The following is a 16,826-nucleotide window of genomic DNA, read 5'->3' as shown; positions in this document are numbered from 1 at the left end:
TGGATCTTGGAGGGTGTTCACACCACGGCAACCATCTTTATACTAAAATCTCATCGTTTTATGTATACAGCTCCTATGTCCTCATGGTGACAGGCTACAAATCCTGTGTAGTCTGATGTTACGGTCGTGTGTAGGGCAGCCAACACATGAACGCTCCCACTAGCAGCGTAACCGTAACTGGCCAATCAGGTAGTCAGTTTTTTAAAAAACAAACTCCCTGGTGCCAGCGTAAAGGGGCATTGGATTGGCCAAATTTGGCTGATTAGGCCTTACATACGTAATTTGGCGGACCATGGCGATATCTTCCAACCTGGTGGATCACATCTCTGGAGGACAGAAGTCTCCCATCGGCCACCACGAGCGTTCGTTTCTGTTATTTTTGCAAATAAAAATCACCCGTTTCTGCAGACTTTGACCTCGTGTTTATGACCATCTTTACTCCACTCCCTCCGCCCCTGCTTCCTCCTACTGTAGGATAACACTGCACACAGGATTTGTTTGTAATCTGTAGCCATGGAGAAATGTAGCTCTGCATAGGAGCTGTATACACAAAACAGTGGAAGATTTTGAATCAAGACTATTTGCAAAGTTGTTTCAAGGTGGATATACGCTGTCCAAGATGTGCCCGCTCCTGCAACCAATTTTTCTTTGCTCTAATGCATCCTACTATTTTGTGTCTACAGCTCCTATGCAGACCTATGTGTCGCCATGACTACAGAGTCCGAACAAACCCTGTGTATAGTCTGATTCTGCAGTCGTATGTTACTCCACTCCCTCTACAGTAGAAGAGGCGGCAGAATCAGACTACACAGGGTGTGTTTGTACTCTGTAACCATGGAGACACATAGGAATACATAGGGGCTGTATACACAAAGTGGTAGACGTTATTGAAAACCTAATATGTTCATGTTTTCCAGGCTGTCTATCTATTTCCCTCCAACGTTTGGCACATAGAATTTCCTACAAGTTCACGCCAGCTCTATGTCCTTTGTGCCCAGAATGGATTATACCTTTTAGAGTGGGATGAACAAGGAAGGTGAGACAGATCATTGAGTGTTCAATTCCACTACAGCGCCACCACAGGAGAAATGAAGCATTACATGATTCCCATCTAAGTCAATGTGCTCTCTGTGATGGCATGCCGGGTCCTCTGATGCTCTTTCTAGCAATTTTCGGCTCAGGGAAATAGATGAGGACTCCCCTCTATTTACCCAGAAGTTCAGAAAAGAGTCTGTGAGAATAGTCGTTCAGAGCCTGAGAAGTCCTTGTACGCTGGTTTCAGACGGCCATGATTCCGCTGCAATACCTGGACCGCCTACGTCTCTACCATTTATTTTAATGACCTTGTATTTGTTGTCTTTGGGATGCACAACTTGTAAAATTCCAGTCACTATTGAACACAATTTGTTTTGTTATTTGTTTCTATTTAGGTTGTTGATGGAACCCAGTTCTGCCATCAATAAAGGAGACGTGACCGTGTACCAGATGGGCCCCACGTTTGGTCGTGTGCTGGATCCGTCTATCTGCTCTTTCATGGTGGCCCATGAGGTTCTTGTTGTTGTATTAGCACTGCAGGACAAATGGAAGATCTCAGCGTTTCAACTGGAATCCCTAAAACATGAAGAGCCGTCCACAGCCCCATCCAGAGAAGTGACGTTTTCTCATAAATATGGCCTGGACCGCTGTGACCTGCAGCCCGTCCTGTGCTGTGTTTCTCTGTGGAAAGAAGAAGCAATGAGCGCTGATTCTCCACGTCACTCAGCGCTGCAGGCTGCCTTATTCACTAGACTCTTTGGGGTTGATCTTGCAATATTGGAATCTCCCATGATCCTCTGTGGGTTCCCCGATGGTCAGGTGGTGAGCTTTCCATTAGAGAGTGCTGGGGTGCGTCACTCTACAAATCAAAATATAGCCCAAGGCTCAATGAAGCTTCTTTACCACTTGGAGCAGCCTGTCGTTTCTATTGCCACCATAAGGATGCGATCATGTGACCTCAATACTGAGCAGCCCCCTGCCGAAAATACAGCGTGTGACTGTTTACTGGTTGTTGGCCAGAAGGGTCTGATCGTGTCGGTGACAAGTGGTGATAATCCAGATGCCGTGTCCTGCGCATATAAAGATTACAGATTACCCTCCTCAGTGATCTGCACTTTCTACTCCACGTCCGGTGTCTTTTGCTGCACGTCCAGCGATCTCATCCATGTGACCGTATCACACCGGGGTAAAGAAACCGCAAGCAACAACACCGCCTGCTCCACAGTGTCCTCCCTCCGTCACAATATACCCATGATAGTGGCCTTGTCACAGGTGTCCTCATTAGATGGTAAGTTACTAAAAAATGTTTATTACAAAAATCCTACTTATAGATTATGTACATATAATATATATTTATATGTTGTGGAGGAGAATTGCTATGAGGTCACCGGGAGATTTCCCAACTTCCGAGGGGTTTACATTGGGTGACCCCTTCTGTGCTGGATTGTCCGGTCATACACACTTACATGTAGTGGAACTGAATGACATGAGGTTTTAGGAGTCTCCTTTTATGCAGATTTCCCTGAGAAATAACGCACCTCAATATGTCAATGACGAGAGGTGTGATAACTGACGTCTCGTGTACCCGGATCCCCTCATTACAGGCTTCTCTTCCATTGCTGCTTCTGATGACTGCCGAGCAGCTTCTCCTCCGATGCCACTGCATAGAAAATACTCCCCCTCCTGGGACTGCAACTCATCCACATTCAAGTGAATACTGCAATACCACACACAGCCCATAGATAAAAGTGGCACTGTTTCTGGGGACACAAAGCAGACCCTTTTTTCTAATTATGAGCAACCTCTGTGATTGTTTCAGGTGGTCCTTAAAGGGATATTCCCACCTATTCATTATATATGTCATAAATGTCTGATCGATGCGAGACCCATCTCCAGAATGGGGGTCATCTGAACCCTGTCCCAGCTGGTGAGGTGGTGTCCGCCGGCTGGGGCATTCAGGTGGAGAATAACTGCAGTGGTGTTGGTTTATGTGGGTGATCCCCATTCTGGAGATGGGTGCGGGTCCCAGAGTCTGGACGCTCATCCATCAGACGTTTATGGCATTTCTCGTATTTCAATAGAAAAAAAATAAAACATTTAGCAGCCAGTTGTAGTTTTTTGGGGGCATTAATAGACTTCATCCAGCCCTGACAGAGAAGCTGCAACCAGCAAGACCAGCTCTTCAGGACCAGACTGAAGTCCCAGAGAATCCCGATACTATGGGGGAACAGGTTTACGCCAGTCTTAATAAATTCCCCTTTTTGTGTCTGATGTTCACGTCATCCAGCGTTGTGTGTAGTGGGAGACTCACAGATAATATGACGTCATGGTCTACGATGACGGTGACCAGTGCAGGTGACATCTATGAATGAGCACATCCATGTTACACAGTGTCAATCTCTTTTTAAGATCATGTATTTATTTATTTTTGGTATTTTCTGTAAAGCTACTCAGCTCGTTGCCTTGTCTAAGAGGGGACGTCTTGTGCTCTGCAAGTTACATCAGAATGAAAGCAAAGATCATCGGCATGGATTGAGCTGCGTGATCGCCGGACAGAGGATCAAAGAGATGTTGTCTGGAATTGGCTCCGTGTCAGAAAGGTGGGAAAAGATCAAGACTTTTAATAGGAAGATAAAAGATTTAAGTTATGTGTTTATTTGTATAAATATTTGGTGCAAGTTTAGACTTCAGTGGTCACTAACATTTCAACAAACATTGTGTAAATCGATAGTACAAGTGAATATAATAATCTTTGTAATATATCAGATTAGAGAATCCGGCTTCTTTCCTTTCCCATTCTCCCCTCCTAACGGTTTACTCTGAATTTACTGCTAAATACGTCCCCTCAGATGGCCAAAAACAAACAAATTCCCTGTAAAGTGTCTCCTGGTTCTGGTGTTGGGTTCTCTCTCCCTTCTTGCTTGGGGCATTACTAATGAGTGGCCGTCATCTGTCTGTCTGTCTGTCTGTCTATCTCTCTCTCTCTCTGTCTATCGAACCCAGGTAAGTATAAAGCTGGTCATACACATTAGATATATATCGGCTTAACCCGCCGATTTTCAGCAGGATCGACCGACCATCTAATGTGCATGGCAGCGTCCCGAACCACCCCCGACGTAAGGTGTCGGGGGAGAGAAGGGTCAGACACGTTGAATTTCAACCTCCCCGATCCTTTTGTTCATAGCAGATCAACCGCTTCCAGAGAAGTCTCACAGCAGCTTTCTCCCTATTGACAACACGTGGACACTCGGCTGCGTCATAGGAAAGCTGTCGGCTAATTGTCCAGCCGTCCGCTATGGTAAGTGTATGGCCAGCCTAGGACTCTGGGTTTAGGGAGTTTAACTTCATGTAATATTATGGTCTGGAGTTTGACTTTAATGTAAGATACAATATTAGTAGGTACCATTCAGATTTATAGGGTCACCGAGTTCTGCCTGTCATAGAGTTACAGCCACTATTGCTGCAGTGGATAAAACAAGTCTCTTCTTTAGTCATTTCTGTCTCTAAGCAAAACTACTAGACGGCTGCGAAGCCAAGAGAAGAAAATGGGACGTTTATAAAAAGTCATGTCTCCCAATTGTAATACTCGGAATGCCTGCGGGAACATTTCCTCTACCCCCGCTGTGCTGTCCTATATAGTGGAGACCAGCTATTCAGCACAGTACAGAGGATTCACTCTCCTCATCCTCATGAATCATCCAAACGGCTCAACCATGGAGAATCACACTCACATTTATTCTCTCTTCTCTGGGAAGACATTTAACTAGTAAAGTACCAGAGCATGGAGAAACCCCACTGTAACCGAGGGGAACGTATAAATACCTATAGATTCTCCTTGTGTGGAATTGGATGTAAGTTGTCAGTCGTGACTATTCCGCCCCCTGCTGTATGTAATGTGTACTGCTGAGAGACACTAATGAATGTGGAAGCTGAGAATAGTATTATCTGAGCGCACAATTCACAGTATGGACGGGGTGGCATTTTATATCGCAGCCATCTGCAATCATGCCCACGATACACAGTTCTTCTTTGTTTAGCACGGGGCACTTAATTGTAATGTTATCTGAATTTTGCATAAAGGGCATACACAGATGACAGAGGGCCCTGTGCAATGCAGCATGGGGGCCCCATTTCAGCATCACACATGCATCTTCTCATATTTAAAAAAAATAATGATTGTATAAAAAAAAATATCTCTGGAAGATGGTTAGGTCGTCTCTACGTTTCCTCTACAATGATTGGTGTCATCCCTGGTGGGCTGGTGCAGTGAAGGGGTTAATAGTATCATCTATGGTAGGGCAGTGCAGGGGTAATGAGAACTTCTCTAGTGGGCTAGGGGTAGTGAAGGGTTAATTCCGTGTACTGAACCCTGTAAGATTCCCTCCTCTTTCTACTCCATCTGTGGCTGTAGGCGGCTCCGGTATACAGAATCTGCATTATCAGCTCTCAGACAATGATAGAGGCTTTGTGATTGGCTGACTGGGATGATGCAGCGCCTGTGTAATCTGTGAGGGACCCGTAGAGAATGTGAGATGGGGATGGGAGAAGCGGGATACTTCTAAAAACCCCCTGTGGTCAGAGTGGACCCCTGAACAGGCTGCACAGCCCTTATTTATATATATATATTTATATACTGTACAGTATCCTCCCGTTGTGCAGTAACATTGACTTAAAGGGGTTTTCCAGTCCTAAGAAATTGATGGCTTATCCTCTGGATAGGCCATCAATACCTAATTAGTGGGGGTCCGACTCTCGGCACCCCCACCGATCAGTTGTTTTGAAGGCGCTGTGAATGAATGAGAGAAGGCTGTTATACTGTGTACCGCTGGTATGAATGCGTTGGCGATTCACAGTACGAACAGGTAAGGCATGAAGGGGAAGCAGCTCTCATATGAGCGCCACGGCCCCTTCAAAACAGCTGATTGGTGGGGGTTCTGGGAGTCTGACCCCCACCGATCAGGTATTGATGGCCAATTCTTAGGCCATCAATTACTTATTATTGGAAAACCCTTTTAAAATATTTTTCTAGATGGACCTATAATCTGATCGGTGCGGTCAGTACACAGAGCGCATGTTGATAATCTATGGGACAGCATTGATCTTTGTGGTAAATGTGTGGCGGATCATGCCCAGGCTTCTTTATTGGCTATTAGGGCTTGGCCGGGCAGTAGAAATATTTAGGACGTGTTTTATATATTTCATATCCACCAATAAGTTAAAGCTGCAAAACATTCACTGATTTTTCAAAACATATTGCACAATCCAACAATTGTACAGAAACTAAAAAGTCACCAATGTTGTTCTCATTTGGAAATCCATGTAAATGGTGATCCGGTCAGTGTCTTACTATGCAGGAGTCATGTGAGAGACGATCTTCATTACCGCTCTCCACTCAGGCCAAGAGATGAGGCTCCTGAACACAGGACTCCCCTCTATTAACCCTTTCAGGACCAAGAGTCATCGATGCCTCAATGACCAGACCTAAATTTCAAGTTTTGGCATACATTCTTTTACACCGTTATAGCTTCTGAACTATGATGGATAACGTAACAATTTTTTTTTTAGAGTTTTTCAGCTAACTAAGGCTCAATTCGCATCTGCGTCACAGGCTCAGTTCGGGGCCTCAATCGCAGATCCGGCAGGGTTTACCGGAGAAATTAGCGCAGCATGCTGCACTATTGTGTCCAGTAAAATCACAGACACCACAACGGAATGCTGACACAACCTAGTAAAGTCAGTGGGTTCCATTGGCAACCGGCGGTGTCCATTTGTTCCGTTTTTCCCTTGTTCTGCTCCTCTGACTTAGCCAAACAACGGAATGACACAACGCAGGTGTGAACATAGCCTTATCTACTATGCTTGCCTGCCTATTCTAACACTAAGGGGCACTGGGAATAATTATATAAAATACATTTTTCTCGTGCCTTCTCTCAATCCGTCTCCTCTCTGAAACACTGTGACAGAGTGAAGGAGGCTGAGAGGAGAGGACAAGCGTGAAAAGTTTGTTTACAAACATATTTTTCATAAATCACCATGATTCATTAATCATGGTGATCACATGCTCAGAAGCTGAATTAATTGGTTCGGCTATCTGGCAGCAGGTTGCTGGGAACACCCAGACCGCCGGCGTCATAGCGCTCTCCTCACCGCTATGTCGTGCCATGGGTACACGGGGCATATGCGGCTAGGAAGTGAATGGACAGATTGTCGGCATGAAAGGGTTAATAGGGTGGATAAATAGGGTTTTTCTAAGCTGGACAGCCCCTTCAATTGTAGATTTACAACTCCATACATACATAGTGTAACGATATATCCATACGTGTTACTTTTCCTCTATTTTTTAGGTTCTCTGCATTGAAGACTGTAGTGGATGAGAAGAGCAGGTCCTTAACAAGACTCAACCAAGTGATGTCACTGAGCCGGGAGCTGCTGTCCGGACAGGGGACGATCTGTCCCGTCAGATGTGCCATCAGGGTGTCCTGGACCCACATTCTTCAGGAAGCCTGTATGACCGTATACTGCAATTTGGAAAACCAGAGCGACTACATCTTGGAACATGGATGGACCTTATGTCTCCTCATAAGTACTGACCCAATCACCTCTTATTCTTTCCCTGTTTTGTTGCTAAAACCTGGGGAGACCAAGGAATTTGCATTCCCTTTACCTGGGCTTGGATCTAACAGCCTGGATTTCCCTGTTAAGATATCGGGCTCCTTATTTTACAGTGTAAATGGGTTTTCTGCAGACGGTGGTAACTCTTCAGAGCCCTCCGTGTCTTCCTCACACAATCATGGCGTCTGCCTACCTCTACAGGAGCACATCATTGACATATTGCAATGCCTGCGTATAATCCCCCGGGCTGCCTATTGCTCTGCGTCATCACGTACTTTGCCTGAGGACGCAGTGAGAGCGATTTGGAAGTCGTCTCCGGAAAGTGACCAATGTGGGAAATCGTCTGCGACTGTTTGTAACCAGAGACTTCATTCTACAATGCCTTTTAAAGCTTCCGTTCGATTGTCGGCCGTGCTGTTGGATTGTTCCTTACAGAATAAAAAATCAGGTGAGCGACTGCTGTGTATTATATCTGTATTACACACATTTAGGGGGAGATTTATGAAAACTAGTGCAAAGGTAAAGGGGAGTAGTTTCCCATCGCAAACCAATCAGAATCCAACTTTCCTTTTTCAAAGGCCCTTTGGAAAATGAAAGCAGCAGCCTGATTGGTTGTCAAGGTCAACGACTCCACTTTTCCAATGCACATCTTTCCATAAATATCCCTCTTAGTTTCCTCTGGTGCACAGGGTGGCTCAGTGGTCAGCACTTACCTTGCCGCTCTGTGGTCCTGGGTTCAAATCCGACCAAGGACAACGTGTTTGTATGTCCCCCCTGTATTTGGGTGGGTTTGCTCCAGATATTCTGGTTTCCTCCCACATACTGATAGCTTAAATGGCTTCCTATAAAATAGTCCCTTGCAGCAATTTTTAGCACATTCTGTGGATATTTAAATCTGCAGCGTGTTCATTATTCCGTGCAGATATTTTCCTGAGCGTGTGAACAGGGTATAAAAGACTTAGTTTTATGATGAATATGTAGGATATATTTCTGTCTTCTTCCCCTCAGGGAGATCCCTCTGCTCTGCTGTGCTGCACTGGCTGCTGTCAGAGGTGCTGGTAAACAAGGAAGATGTACAGGAGGTGCAAGGTTTGACCCCAGATGGAAAGGAGCTTTGTATTCGGGTTGAAGAGGTCAGTAATTCTGGATATATCTGATATCCAGAATGTATAATATATAAAATGTACACAGAATGCACATCTGAGGGGATTACCAGCTTGGAATACACTGGATTTTACACTATTCACCATAACACCATGACATGAACTCCATCTGCCTAATATTGTGTATATTCCCCCTTGTGCCTTCAAAACAGCTGTGACCCTTACGAGGCCTGGACTCCACAAGGGCTGAAGGTTCCTGTGGTATCTGGCACTAAGACCTGGGCAGCAGATCCTTTAGGTCCTGTAAGTTGTGAGGTGGGACCTCTGTGGATTGGACTTGTTTTTCCAGCACATCCCATATATGATCGATCGGTTTGAGATCTGGGGAATTTGGAAACATTCGTCATGTTCCTCAGACCATTCCTGAACAATTTTTGCACTGTGGCGGGGGCATTATGCTGCTGAAAAATGGCACTGCCATTAGGGAACACCGCTGCTATGAATGGGTGTACTTGTCTGCAGCAATGTTTAGGTAGGTGCTCCGTGTCATCTCTACATGAATGCCAGGATTCCCAGCAGAACATTGCCCGAAGCATCACACTGCCTCCGCCGGCTTGTCTGTTTCTCATAGCGCATCCAGGTATCTCTTTCCCAGGTGAGCGTCGCACATGCACCCGGCCGTCCATATGATGTAAAAGAAAACATGAATCGTCAGACCAGGCACCGTCTTCCATTGGCCCATGCCCCAGTTCTGATGAACACGTGCCCATTTCCCGTGTGTGGACATGGATCAGCCTGGGCACTCTGACTGGTCTGCGGCTGCACAGCCCCAAACGCAGCAAGCTGCGATGCTCTGCGTGTTCTGCCATCTTTCTGTCATAGCCAGCAGTAACTTTTTCTGCAATTTGTATTACAGTAGCTCTTCTATGGCATCGGATCAGACAGGTTAACCTTTTCTCCTCATGTCTATCAAACAGCTTTGGGCACCCGTGACCTTGTCACTGGTTGTCCTTCCTTGGACCACTTTTGGTCGGTACTAACCACTACATACCGGGAACCCCCCACAAGACCGGCCATATGGAGATGCTCTGACCCAGTCATCTAGACATCACGATTTGGCCCTTGTCAAAGTCGCTCAGATACTTCCATTTCTCCATTTTTCCTGTTTCCAACATCAAATTTAAGACCCGACTGATCACTCAACTGCCTAATATATCCCACCCATGTCAGACGTCATTGTAGCCAGATCATCAATGTCATTCACTTCACCTGTTAGTGGTTTTAATGTTATGGCTGAAAGTTCTATGAGCAGGACAATTAGAATGAAAACAAAGACGAGATCCAGTGTAACTTGGATTTAGTATTGAGAGATCGTCTTCCTATTTTACGGATGTTCAGCCATCACTTTTATGTTGGAAATCGTCATGGATTGTGTTCACTACGCTGACGTTTGTGATGTAAATCAATTAATGTGTAGAAATGTTTGTGTTACCGGTTACTCCCCTATTATCACCCAAGTATCTTATCAGCATTTCATATCTAAAGACAGAGGATTCTTTATTTTCTACACCCAAATCCAGGCCAGACATAGGTCCTTTTATATATGTGCTCCTTCTTCCTTTAGGTGTCTGTGGACGAACTTTCCTCCCATGGATCCATCCCTGCTGTGGAGATGCAGATCCTAAGCTCCCACTTACATGTTGTGGCTTCTCTACATCTTGCAGTTATCAGCCGTTACAAGGTAACATTGTAATAACACCACACATAATTATATATACTCCAATAGGAGACAATCTGATTGTGTGTGGCATTGCCACTAATAGTCACTGACTGGCCACGTCATTAGAGACACCCATCTAGCAGCGGGCTGGACCTCCTTTCGCCTTCAGAACCGCAGCATTTCGTTGTGTAATAAATTTCACTTGGTGTTGGAATCGTTCTGCAGGAATATTGGCGATGCGGACAGGATCGCTTCTCACAGTTATCGCTAAAGTGTCCTGCCATAGGGTGAACACTGCCATGAAGGGATGGATTTGGTTGTCACAATGCTTATGTAAGCCGTGCTGTTCAAGCGTCCCGCCACAGAGGACTCGGGGTGTCTACATGTGCTCGCTGCACGATCGGGTTACCAGTCTTCTGTCCAATGAATGAGAGACATCCAGGGAATCCTGTTTATATCCCGTACATGCAGAGCAGACCTGACTAATCAATCCTACAGGGGGCGCTCACACACAGTCAGTGACTTTATGCAGACGTGGTTTCTGAGATCATTGCTCAGGAACATCATGATGACAGATACTATAGATGTAACCGGCAGCGCTGCACATGCTCAGATCTTACATCTTACCAGAAGGATGATGTTTCTGTGCACAATGTCTCATTCTTCTTCCACCCTCATTTTATCTCATTTTGTTTCCTAGATTTTACTGCAACAAAATAATCCGAACACCGACAGTCGTTCCCCTGATTTGAGTTTGGGGAAGATTCAGCAGCTGTTCAGTGCTCATGAGGTAAGTCATTCACTCTTTGTTGCGGTTTTAAGGCTGTAAATTTATATCAAATTCATGACATTTAAATTAAACCTATAACATAAGGAAGATCATTGAGGGTAAAAATAAAGTGTAAAGAAATGTATCTGGGATAATCAGCGTATACTGCAATGCGTGTCTGGATGCTCTTAATACGCTTATCTTCATGTCCACGTTTTGCATCAACACTTTGAGTTACCGTCATTTAAAGGCATTTTCCGATGTTTTTCTTTTACGTCGTGTCATAAAAATCAGAGCTCTTGGAATCAGGGATACTCACCGATCTCAAGAATATGCCGGTCCCGGTCCTAGGTGCCCATACACATTACAGGAAATTTGTCCTGACTGCGGGATCGTCAGACAATCTGATGTGTAGGGGGTTGTCAAGTGTCTCCTCCAATAGATGTTGGGAAATGTAGAAGGATCGGGTATGTTAGATTTGAACATACCCGGGCCTTTGATCCTGCGGGAGATGGGTGTCTGGCAGCGGCTTATTTTCCTGTGCCGCTCCAGGGGATTTGAAATCTATAAAAAATTTGTGTATTGAATAAACATGTCGGGTCCTCCAGAGTGAGCGATGCTCTGTGTGCCACTTTCTGCTCTGACTATTAGATGAGGGTCCTGAATGGGAATAAGAAGAAGCGAGTCTCCTCCTTGCAGACATGATCCATGTGGATCCCTATTTTTGGGACACGTATACAATCTAAGCCGTTTTCTATTTGTGGCTTTGCTCATGTAGGGCGAGAGGAGTGAACAGAATAACCCCTGTCATATGAGATAGAAACACTACGATTTTGCAGTGTGTTTGAGGGAGCTGTCATGTAAGTTATACGGTGTAAGACTCGCCAGGGCCGGTGTTTCAAAAATGAGCAGCCTTGTAGGGACGCTTTACCAGTAACTGCGAGTCGCTATCATGTTTGCATGGGCCGATATTCCTGCAGAACTTATTTCAGCACCAAGTGGACTCTATACCACAATGAATTGCTGCGGTTCTGAAGGCCAATGGAAATCCAGGTTTGCTTGTTGGATTTAGAAATTGAAAGTCAATATTCAGTTTACACGTCTTCTAATGAGAGATCGTTCTTTATTCTCAGCTTTTACTAAAAGAAGTGAAGAACCTGAGAGAGCGCCTGGGTGTGGATGAAGACCTCATCTCCAGGGCAGCTGCCCAGAGACTTCTCCACATCTATAGAGACCTACGTGATCCAGGACTGCTCTTCATTTGAGTCTGTAATCTTCATTCCTACGCTGAGGATGGAAGCGGCCGCCAGAGATCTGTCAGGATCAGACACGTTACTGAGGTTAGATGAGAATTCCAGTCTACAAACACGAGCGCTGCCTGACAGTATGGAGACGTTTCTATTAAATATGACAATGTTATAAAAAGACAAGCAGCTTCTTATTGAAGAAACGCGCCCGTCCTTGTCCTCCGTGTCGTCCAGAATTCTGCAGCAGAAAATATCTACACAATGTAAACCACAATACAATCAATGCCGAAGATTTGTCATTAAAGTTGTAAAAAAAATATAACACGATTCACTTTATTAAGATAAGCGTTCCCCAATCATCAAAGGTTCTGCTTCTCTCCTCAAAATCATGATGTCAAAGACTCGTAGAATTTGGAATGTTCACGTACGCTTATCATTTGTAGCTTATGTTTAGTGGTCTTTCCCAGTTATCCAATAAACGTGTATTTTGAGATGATCTATTAATATAGGAGGAGGATAAGGGACCGCCAGACAAGTCTGATGCTGCTTATCTCTGTAGGAAACAAAAGGATTGAGCAGAAAAATTCCTTTTGTTTGCTGATGGCCGCCCTCCGTGTAGAGTCTTCCCAGATTTATAACCATTGTACCGCAATTGGTGGTGTCCACTATGAAAACTCTGTCTGTTTTGCAGCTTAAAGGGATTTTCCAGGAACCTGGCAAGAATGCTGCAGGAAATAGAGAAAGTGTGCGGCATGGTACTGGGATTCAAAGGGAGAATCTCTGTATCATGCGCTGCCCCCTCTGGCCGTGCGGTAGCATAACACAGTGTATCACTGCCATCTATTCTGTTGGATATGATTTAGGATTTTACTGCCAAAAGCGTAACCTTGGTGACATTTCTTCAATAATGTTTATTTCTAAGAGGTGTCTGGCAGCGGCTTATTCCCCTCTCACCATTGAAAACACATGCACGCTCATCTAAGTGTGCATGTCAATGGGGGTCGGCAGGAATAGCTGTCGGAATAGTGTACGGTATTGCACTATTCAAGTGAATGGGTTTGAACTGAAATACCAGAAACAGCCTGAAGACCAGAGTGGCGCTGTTTATAGGGGAAGAAAAAACAGACCTTTTTTTCTAGAATACCTTTAAACAACCCTGTTGATCTGTGATCTCACTGCCCCTTTACACCTATCTGAAAGTTTTCACATATAAGCGGATTTTATCGAATGTGACATTCTGGGGTTGGTCTGCGCAGTCTAGGTCACTTCTGGCATCACAAAGCCGGGAACGATGACAGATTGGTAAATTGGATGGAGTAATAGTTCGGATGCATCCTCTCACCCTAAGTGGTGTCTTTAGCCGGGTTTGGTAAATAACATAATTGTTGTGATTGAGCCTGGAAATGAGTCGTGTCCTGTGGAGCCGAGAACAATTCTCTTTGCACTTAGTGATGTCGTTAACACTGCGGATAATTCTGGTAACATTTCTAGAGATGTCAGAGAGAGCAGCAGTTTAATGGTTTCATTGCAGGTACGGCGTACGTATCAGTGTTATTGGAGTTTCCAGACTTGCTATGAATGCGGCGAGTCTCTAGATTTATTACCACTTCAAGGGTTATGTAAGATTAGAAAAAACACGGTTTGCTTCCAGGAAACAGCGCCACTCTTGTCCTTAGGCTGTGGCTGGTATTGCACTATACTAGTGAATAGAGCTGAGCCACAATACCACACACAACCTGGACGCTGATTTTGAAAGCAAGTGGCAATGTTTTTCTCCTCTCATACAACCCCCTTTTTAACCCTTTCAGGACCAGACTCATTTTAGTTTTTATGCTTTTGTTATTTCCTTTCTGCCTTCAAAAGGTCATAACTTTTTTTATTTTTTCATTGACTACCACATGTGGGCTTTATTTTTACGGGACAAGTTGTACTTTCTAATGCTACTATTTAATATTATGTGTGATGTGCTGGGAAGCCGGAAAAAAATCAGAATTGGGGAAAAAAACAGCAGTTCCACCATTTTCTTATGGGTTTTGTTTTTACGTGTTCCCTTTATTCTGCGGGTCAGTACGATCACGGTGATACCACATTTATATCGTTTTTATTATGTTTTAGTACCTTTTAAAAAAATGTAACTGTTTGAAAGGAAGAAAAAAGTTTGCATCGCCATATTGTGACCCCTGTAAGTTTTCTTATATTTCTGTGTACAGAGCTGCGTAAGGCGTCTTTTTGTGCGTGGAAAGTTGTAGTTTTTATTGATACCATTTTGGGAAATATCGGGCATTTCGATCACGCTATTTAATTTTTTTTGTGGGAGTTTAAGTGGCAAAAAAAAAAAGCAGTGATTCGGCCATTTTGACCTTTTTTCCCGCTATGGTGTTTACCGTTTTGGATACATATTTTTCTTATATTTTTATTGGTCATTTTCAGACACGGGGATACCTCATGTGTTTGTTTATTTTTATATGTGATCTAGGGAAAGGGGGTAATTTTGCATTTTTACGTATTTTTAAAAAAAAAAAAACTTTTTCTTTTTTTTTTTTACACTTTAATTTAGCCCCCCCCCCAAGGGGGCTTGAAACTGCGATCATCAGATCGCTTATGCCATGTTTATGGCAAAATTAGTGCATTGCTATTGGGACCTGCCGCAGGCAATCTCCCTATATTAGGGCTGGGAGCGTTCACAAGGCTCCCACCTGCTAGTTGAATACACGAGTCCCGCGATCTCGCCGCGTGGGAGTCGGCGACCGGCCCCGAAGTGAAAGGGGCCGTAAAAACCCCTCACATGCCGGTGGTCACATCTGAAACCGGCATCTGAGGGCTTAAATGCTTGCGATCAGAAATCGTTCCCATTGCAAGCATTGCTGCTGGGTCCCTGCTGTGCAACACAGCAGACACCCCCCGGCTATGGCACCCGCTCCGCCTGTGAGCGGACGCCATATTTAAATCCCCTTTCATGACATAGATTTACATATCTGCGGTCGTGAAAGGGTTAAAGATATCGATCGGTGATTAAATATGTGATCGCTGGGACACTCGCCAATCGCAGCGTCGCGTTTTACTATTTCCATAACTACCATTGAGCTTGTAGAGAGCAGCGTCGCACAAGCTTCACCTCTGCACCACTACTCACGGTGGGTGTGGGGGAATAGGGGACTCGTGGACCCCGTTCTAGTGATCGGCAGGGCCCCTAGCATTCAAACATTGATCAACATGTTTGGTGGGAATACCCCTTTAAGGCCAAGTTCACACTTTATGTCACTGCAGTAAAATTGCAGCATCTAGTTTTTTTTATGGAGCTAATTTTAGACACATTTCCTAAAACAAATACTATATCGCCAGTCCTGTTTTTGGTACTGTTTGCCCCGCTGCAGTACATTTAATCTGTGACAAATATGCTTTTGACAACAGAAGCCGCACCACTACCACAAAGCATTGGCATTTTGGGCATTTATAAGGTTTGGGCAACCCCTCGAAAGCCTGTGATCAGGAGAGGGGGGGCTATTACAAAGCTGAACCTCCCCTTTATCCAGCCTGTCAGGGACTATTATCATATGTGCTCAACAGGTAGTCCGAGTCTTAAAGGGAAACTCCCCAATTATGACTTAGAAGCAAATCTATCCTGATGTCCCTCCATAGGAAGGCTGGACGATCCCATTGGGCTACTGTTACCACGGGCCATTTTTAAAGGTTTCAGCCATTTTTCAGGCTTTCTGCCGGCCCCTCGACCCAGAGGAATAATTTTGTGTTTTTTTTTGTAACGAATTATAAAATACAGTGGGTTTCATGTAATAGTCCTTTTATTTTGATGTTCTCGGGAACTGATTCTGCGTTTGTCATTGTCCCCATTACGGATGTGACTTGCGGCACGGTATGTATTATAAATTGTGTCTCACGTCAAGTCTCGGGCTGACCTCGTTCTGCCCTAGATCGTCAAATTCTGCAGCAGGGAAATATAATTTTGGTGCCAGTATCGGACTGTTCGCCAGCGTCTGCCATTAACCCTCATCTGTCTATTTTCCACAGTTTGTATTCATTGAATTGGTCTTGGCGGATCCGTGCAACAGGCATTGTGAGGATCGGCGTGGAGCGCTGCATTTGTATAGGTATGACGTGTTATGGAGAGAATAAGCATCTGACGGGGTGACAGGGTTAATGCAGAACTCGTATTCCCTTTTGTTCTGCGCTGGGTGTCTGGGGGTATGGATTTAAGCTAATGGACTGGTAGCTGGCAGGCAGTTTCCCAAAAGCGCTGACAGCTTATCAATTATTGAAGCGCACTGTATCGCTTCTGAAAACCCGATCGCGGCTCAAGTCCAGTGAAAAGCTCTTTGTGTTCT

At 44.7% G+C, this 16,826-nt stretch overlaps 1 protein-coding gene across 3 annotated transcripts in view; it reads left to right on the top strand.

The window, feature by feature from the left end:
* The window catches only part of FAAP100 (FA core complex associated protein 100), a 41,690-nt gene that overhangs the window by 3,174 nt on the left and 21,690 nt on the right, over positions 1-16,826 (top strand). For 2 of the 3 annotated variants that reach the window (XM_075846423.1, XM_075846422.1), the window contains exons 3-10: positions 918-1,036; positions 1,431-2,323; positions 3,482-3,635; positions 7,380-8,095; positions 8,656-8,780; positions 10,375-10,491; positions 11,171-11,260; positions 12,373-12,977. In XM_075846423.1, coding sequence (XP_075702538.1) covers positions 918-1,036; positions 1,431-2,323; positions 3,482-3,635; positions 7,380-8,095; positions 8,656-8,780; positions 10,375-10,491; positions 11,171-11,260; positions 12,373-12,504 — 2,346 coding nt within the window. In that variant the 3' untranslated portion in view covers positions 12,505-12,977. Of the gene's footprint in view, positions 1-917; positions 1,037-1,430; positions 2,324-3,481; positions 3,636-7,379; positions 8,096-8,655; positions 8,781-10,374; positions 10,492-11,170; positions 11,261-12,372; positions 12,978-16,512; positions 16,593-16,826 lie in introns of those variants that run through there. The other variant, XR_012851676.1, reaches the window with a different exon arrangement.

Source organism: Rhinoderma darwinii, chromosome 13 (genome assembly GCF_050947455.1).
Source record: "Rhinoderma darwinii isolate aRhiDar2 chromosome 13, aRhiDar2.hap1, whole genome shotgun sequence".
Classification (NCBI taxonomy): Eukaryota; Metazoa; Chordata; class Amphibia; order Anura; family Rhinodermatidae; genus Rhinoderma; species Rhinoderma darwinii.
This window is presented reverse-complemented; position numbering and strand designations above follow the sequence as displayed.